The 7,500-nt window shown below is 39.0% G+C and overlaps 1 protein-coding gene across 1 annotated transcript; it reads right to left on the bottom strand.

Moving 5' to 3' along the window:
* Positions 1-3,470: 3,470 nt before the first annotated feature.
* LOC138054347 (melatonin receptor type 1A-like) lies at positions 3,471-4,550 on the bottom strand. The gene has a single exon (XM_068900803.1). The coding sequence runs from the start codon at positions 4,548-4,550 to the stop codon at positions 3,471-3,473; it is 1,080 nt and encodes a 359-aa protein (XP_068756904.1).
* Between the last annotated feature and the right edge of the window lie 2,950 nt (positions 4,551-7,500).

Below are 7,500 nucleotides of genomic sequence, written 5' to 3'. Positions count from 1 at the left end.
AACATTTGATATAATAATGGTAATAATAATACATATTTATTGTATAGGTTCAATTATCCATCTTTTATTAAAATATTCTTTTTTTGTGATTTTACTTTCTATTTCATACTTAATTTTAATTTTCGCTTTAAACCCCTCGATTTTAGGAAAGGTTTGACTTCTTCTGCAGTCCAACAAGAACAATTTTCCAATAATTATGAAGTAATTTAATGGATCAAGTAAAGGGCGTTTTTCCAAAATATCCCCAATAAAACATCTTTTAGGGAGAGGTGGATTGGATGTTTTCATAGTAGGTTGCCAGTATGATGCAAAGTCATTCAACTGTAAACTTGGAAACGTGCGACGAAATATTTTGAAGAAATTCGGAGTACAGTAATCAGTCCATTTGTAATTTGCACCCGTGTTACATGAGAACTACACTCTTTCCTAGCCATTTAGAACTGAGTAGTTTTTTCATGTTTAACAAATCGAAAGTGGTTCAGTGTTGTCTGTACCCTTATCGACAACGATATTCGTCATTACAGTGGTCACAATGTCGTGGATTCACGAGGCGCAGCCGAGTGAGTCCACAACAAATTTTGACCACTGTAATGACGGATATCTTTGTCGAAAGAATACAGACAACGCTTAACCACGAAAAGAAAGTTTTTATTTCAGAGCGTGACCAGACCAAAGAGCAATCCAAAATCATGACACAAGGGAAGATCAAGCGTTGTCTATAACTTTCTCGCAATATGATTGGTTTATTTTCCAAAATGGGCGTTCCTGATTGGCCATTACATTGCGTGACAAATTGAGGCGAGCATGACGCGTACAGCGTTGTCCAGTTAAGAAATAGATTCCATGTTGCCGTGCGTCTGTTCAGTAATAGATCACAGATGACATCAAAATGTGGTAAGAACAAAAAAGTGGCTCTTGAGGCGATAGCCGAGTGTGTCACTGATGTCCTTACCACATTTTGACGTCTTCTGTGATCCATTACTGAACAGTCACACGGCAACATGGAATCTATTTGTTTTATAAAATAAAAAATTAAACTTTATTCGCAGTTGTTCGTTTGTCCTCTTATAGATCATAGGCAAGAAGCAATCAAAATGCGAGAATAACTTGGGTTATTATATAAACTCTTATCGACAACGGCAAATTAGCAATTGTGGTAAAAATATTATTAGAAGAATGATAGTGACGAGAACAGTAATAAGACGTCCACCGAATGGCCAGTCGAGAGTGCACTGGACTTAAGCCTCAGCCCATCAGTTTACAAGATCTAAATTTAGAATACGGGTCCCGCCAAACTATGGCCAATCAGATTGGCCGGCTTGATGACCGCAACTCCTCTGATTGGTCTGAAACCATCGCAAAGGATTGCTCGTGCCTAATGCAAAATTATCATAGATTATGCAAGGAACACATGCACAATAAACCACTTTCATAAATATGTTCTTGGATTTCACATGACGTCACGGCCGCCATGTTGGTGTCCCCAAACAATGAAATGGCGGCCATGTTGATGTCCCGATCCAATCCTCCGGGAATTGAAAGCTATTATTATGCTAACGCCTTCTTTTGTTTTCATTGAAAAACATGGCTGTTGATCACGTGAGTGAAACCCAAGAATACAGGTACAAGGAAGTGTTACATTTTCTCAAGCGTTGGCCGTGTAGTATAGAGTGTAGTGTGAAGTGCTAAGTTCTACCCCATATGAACCAAGAGGACAGAGAAAAACTCTGACTACAGTGGGAATAAATGGCGACCACTTTTACATTCTTTTGCATTTAATATGTTAATTAGACCTACTGCCCTCATTTTGAATTAAATATATTTTTTGGAAATTTGCTCGACCCCCTAAAGTAAATCACAATGTTGATTTATTTTCGAGCTTCATACCAGCAGACAGGACAGCGAAAGGCTTTTCCACTGAGGTAACAGCTAGGAAGCATTCGAATAAGTTTTGTCAACGATCTACCGTCAAGTATGAAATCAGACTCCGTTTACTTATTCGACGTTACGATTTACTGCATTAAGAAAACGGCAGACGAAGCGGTTGCCCAGTTGGACAAAGCTTTAGGTGAACTGTATGATTGGTGTATTTTAAATCGCCGTACCCCGCATCCGCAAAAAAGCGAAGCCATGCCAATTTGTAAAACCCACGCAATGGAGATAGTTGCGCCAATTCACATCAGCAACGCTGATTCCATAGGGTGGGTTAACAAATCTCGCTTACTGGGTATAACAGTTGACGATAAAGTCTCCTGGGTACCGCATATGTTGCATCTCAAGAAAACTTTCGCAAATAAGCTAGACCTAATTAGGAGATCGAGGTTTTTACCAAAGGATGTTCTTATTAACTTTTATTTCAAAGTCATATTGCCATCAGTAACTTAAGGACTCGTTCTGTGGGGGTCGTGCTTTAATGCTGATCTTTTTTATTCATTGGAACGATTGCATTGTAGAGCAGCAAGGATAATTTTTAACTTATCAAAGGATACGAGATCGTCGGGCGTGATAATACAAGCTGATTGGGATCCGTTCACGGAGCTATTGTTATAAGCTAGTTCTGTTAAAGCTCATGTACAAAGCATTTCATGATGAGCTCCCACAAGTGCTATTTAACAATTAGACCCGTAGCCCGCGAGGGCTACGGGTCAATAGCCCATGAGGGAAAGCCGAATGGGCTATTAACCCGTGGCCCTTGAGGGCGAAGGGTCTAATTGTCAGTTTAGTATCACCCAACTAGTCAGAAAAGGAAATAATAAAGTTAGCAAATGCAAGTTAAAGAAATAGTTATTTGGGAAAAAAACGAAAGAAAGTGTTAAGCTTTTCGCTACTCGAGGACTATTAATAATAGTCTTCTAGTAGCGTAGCCAATCAAAATGCAGGATTTGCATTAGTCTACTAGTTGGGTGATACTAACAGACAATATTGTGATGAAACGCCCTACAGGTTACTCTTTTCGAGCATCAGACTCTCTAACGGTGCCTCGTTTCAACTCTATCTATGGCAAAAACTCTATCGCTCATAGGGGGCCTGTACTCTGGAAAATTTTAATTTCTAAGGACAAGAATTTTTCTAATACATGTTATAAAAAACTGAAAAGGAAAACCCGTTCAATGGACATTTTTAAAGAGTTGACTTTCAAAGAGACCTCTACAACAACCATAAATTTTAGACGTAAAGATTTCAATTATATTTAGGATTTTAGAGCTTTTTAACGTTGTAAATACATACATATATATATATATATATATATATATATATATATATATATATATATATATATATATAGTTTAGTCATAGTTTATTAATAATTTAACTTTAGATAGTTTGATTTTGTTACTTTATTATGCATACATTTTGTTCTTAGGTTTAGTATTTATGCACGACCCCATAAGCTGCATAGCTTTTATTATCATCGTGCTAAAATAAAGGTTGTCTGTCTTCCTAAGTCGCTTTCAATTTATACCTCAATGTTACATACAGTACTTGTTAACGCCCGGATTTGTGTCTTCTTTCACTGGTTTGACGCTCCTGTGGCGAGCGGCCCTGTTCGAATTGGTGATAACTACCACCTTGTCACTCCCTCTCAGGCCTCTGGGACACAGAGCAATTGCCAGCTTTCTGTAGCGTTGCTGATAGTTTTTGTTGCTGAGCCCGTAGATAAATGGATTGATGCATAGGGTCATGAAAGTGAGAACAGAAGTGAAATGATGTAACGGAGTGTCGAGCTTCGCTTTCCCGACCCAACTCAAAAAGTAGATGACTTGGTTTGGGATGAACAAAGAAATAAGAATGAAGCTTGAAACGCCTACCATCCTTGTTATCCTTCCTTTGAGTTTGGCTTTGCACTCTAACGATGCGAACGGGGACTTGTTGGTCTTTATGATCATGTGAATGTACAGGGCAACCACAGCAAGGCATGGAAGAATCATCTTCAAGAGAATTTGGGCGGCATTCCAGAGAATGGTGGAAATGGAAACCACTGTTTCCCGTGAAAACTGACAGACTTGTTTGGAGGATGGAGTGTACACTACTTCTTGTGCGTGTTTAATCAAGAGAACACACGTCCAAACCCACGAAAATACGATGTAGCCGAGGACATTTTTACGGCTGAAGACGTTCTTGTAGATGTGAGGCTTTACAATGGCACACCATCTCTCAGCCGTCATCCCCAAGGTAATGTAGATTGAGAAAAACACCAGCTGGAATACAACAGCACGACTCCATATCAAGCGGCAGACGATGTCAGCCATGATAGGATTTGAAGGATAAGGAAACGCGTCTCCCAGAACAAAAGCTGGGTTTGTGATAACACTGATTGCGGCTAGAACATCAGCTATTGCAAGGGCCAAAATCAATATATTGTACGGCTTCTTTAACAGCTTTCTTTCCGTCGCAAACATCATCATTGTCAACATGTTGCCACAGATCGCTAGCACACAAATTATGATGTTACTTATTTGTGTAAAAGGGCTTATTCCCTCCCGTTCAATGCTTGGTTGTAGTGTCCAGTCTGTTGTTTCGTTAGACGAATCGTATAATGAGGAATTCATTGTTCTTTTAGTTTGCTTTCAAATTGCTGAAGATACGAAGTATACTCTTTTGTTTAAAGTTTTGTTAAAATATCCCAAGAACTTATTTAAGGTCTTCTGTGATCAATTTCTGGTCTGCTCACATAAAGAATTTTTGCTTTTTGATTCTTGGTGATGGCAAAGGCACGATGATGGTGAAATAACAATGAAAGGCTTCACAGTAAAAGGATTCCAAGACCTGAATGACCAAAATAGATATAGCTGTTTTTACATGAGTGCCCGATTTCACACAAGTAACATAAAAAAAATATACGCTTACCTTGAGGGATGGTCAAGTTTTCTGGTTATTTTTGTGTAACTAATTAGAATTAAAGACTAAGTCATAAACGTTTTGATAGATATCACCTCAGGTATAGTCACAGACACAGACCTGGGAAGAAACACTTGTCAATTAACAACTGACACTAATCTCCTATCAACAACGACTGAAAAAAATTGTTAGTCGTTCGGAATTTAACAACGTTTTAATCAGTTTGCACGTAGGAAATAGCAACAGGGGATTTCGAGGAGATTAAGTGTGATAATTAGTTTCAAAGGCAGTCAGGTGGTTTAAGTCTTCCCCGAAATTAGACAACGTACCATCTGCAATATTCCCAGACTACTTTCAGTTACGAAGTCATGTTTCCATTGGAAAGAAACCTTGTTTTATGCAAGGGCTGTATTGAGGTACTGGATACACGAGATTGAGTCAATAAGTTTGAGTGGTAATCGTCACTTTGAGTAAAAAATAGGTTATCAGCGTCTTATGCTGTGTTCACTTTTAAATTAATTAGACAATGAGTTAAAGTGAGCTTTATGATGTTTTTGGATTGGTTCATTTCTAATTCCAATCTTTATGTCTCGAATTTCCGTTTAAATCTGTGCATTATTAATAATTGTAGACTTAAAATCGTTTTAAACCTAATCTTTCAAACATCGTCAGTTTCAGCTGAACCCAGCTTTACACAAACCCCTCCAAATGAGGGATGTGCGTAAATTTTATACGTTTCCTCTAAGAATAAGACCGTTAACTATTCTCTCACTCTTTAGCTACCTTCTTGTCTATTTTTGGGTTAAAATGGTTGCCGATTGTGTATTTGAAATTACTGTAAGCCTCATCGTTAGAAAGCCTTGCCAAAAATCAGGTCTAATTTAAAGGCTCGTTTACAAAGAGCGATTTTATCGCGCGACAAGAGCTGCGATCAAACAGCGATTTTACGGCGACAGCAAATCGCGCGTGTGAACAGCCGGCGATTCCACTGCGATTTGTAGCGCGACAGATCGCAGCCTTGTCGCCGCAAATTCGAACATGCTCGAAATTTAGCTAGTGCAACTTTGCTGCGATTTTATCGTAGCTCTTGTCGCGCGATAAAATCGCTCTGTGTAAACGAGCCTTAAGAGATACTTTATCAACGTAAAAGATAAAACTTTCGTATACAGGAAATCATGCAACTTAACAAGAACGTTTACTCGTTTTGGTGTCAGAATTGATAACGGGGCAGATTTCGAGAGAGTTAACTGCGAGAATAAGTACACTTGAGGAAGTTGTCAATATGACTCAGGAATTCGGAATTCCACAACGGTTCATTTGCAATTAAATTCAGAAGTTCTGAAATACTCACGAAATCGACCCTGTATAATATAATTTGTACCCATTTTAAAACAACCTCGGAGCAGGAAAAATTTGCCTGCCTCAGAAAATCACTCCTCCATTGCATTCGGTGACGCCTACAGTCTATATACTTTTTGGTGGTCTTTTTTGCCGCCTTCCCTCGGGGATCGTAGCAGACGTTGTCGGGGGAGGAGAAGGGGAGTAAAAAACCGAGAGGGGGCTGGAGAGTAGAGAAAGGGCGGCAATGCAAAAACATGGTTTTTGACCGCAGACGCTCTCATCTCCGGAACTCCCTTTCGGCTTTTCGCTGCTCTTCCCCTTCCGCCGACAACGCCTGCCACGCCGGCTAATTAGAGGGTACTGATCTTTAGCGATATATCAGTCGCTCATTCTCTGTACATATGAAGAAGAGTTACTTGTCGTAAAGGAGATAGTAAACACGATGACAGTCACCAGGATTCATATCAAGGAGCTTGAAGTCCAATACGCTAACCGCTAACCACACACAACAGAAAACCATTGCCTTCAGTTTATTCATCACCCAAGGCAAAATAAGAGACAATAATATACTGCAATATATTCGATAAAAATATAACATGGTAAAAACCACAAATAATATCTACATAAAAAGATACCTCCTTGATAACGCCTTTTTGGCATGATCAGCAGAGTTCACTTGATGCTAACAATTTCACCTGGGGACGCGTTTCAGTCCTTTGAAGTACAGTTGTGCAGAAATAACCTTTCCGACTTTATGTCTTGGTATCAGGCAGCAATTTAATAAACTTTCTCTGGCATGATGTTAAAGATCACGACCACTGTTAGCAATTCTGTCTGGGGATGTTGCGGCAAAACCCTAGCCAGTAAACTTCAAAAACTTCAAAATCGCGTATACTTACTTACTCGAACTATGAAGCCAACGCTGATAACTTTATCCAAAAACTTGGATGGATAAAACTTGATTCTCAACGAGCAATGCATAAGGTTGTGATGGTCTTTAAATAACGCATCTGTAAAAGTAACAAGCGGTTTAGTGCCCAAGGAAAGAATTTGTTGAGTAACTTCTTCCACTATAAGTATGAGCTATTACTGACATTACTGGTATTCTGTTTTGTCGTTGTCGTTCTCTTTAGCTCTCCTTTCATTTCTGTTCTGGTCATAGGTCCTCCAGGCATCACGTAACCTTATCAGAGCTTCTAAAGATAAGCGAAAAATTGCAATACACAGAAAAAAGCAGCTCTAAACAAATTAAAAATAAACACTTAGCTTTAAGTATATATCCCTCCAATGCTTGACTTGAATAACTGCGTAGCCACCAGC

This window comes from Montipora capricornis, chromosome 6, assembly GCF_036669925.1.
Source record: "Montipora capricornis isolate CH-2021 chromosome 6, ASM3666992v2, whole genome shotgun sequence".
NCBI classification, from domain to species: Eukaryota; Metazoa; Cnidaria; class Anthozoa; order Scleractinia; family Acroporidae; genus Montipora; species Montipora capricornis.
This window is presented reverse-complemented; position numbering and strand designations above follow the sequence as displayed.

What these genes read in the sequence shown, in the direction of transcription:
- LOC138054347 (XM_068900803.1), bottom strand. Translation starts at nt 4,550, where the DNA reads ATGAATTCCTCATTATACGATTCGTCTAACGAAACAACAGACTGGACA.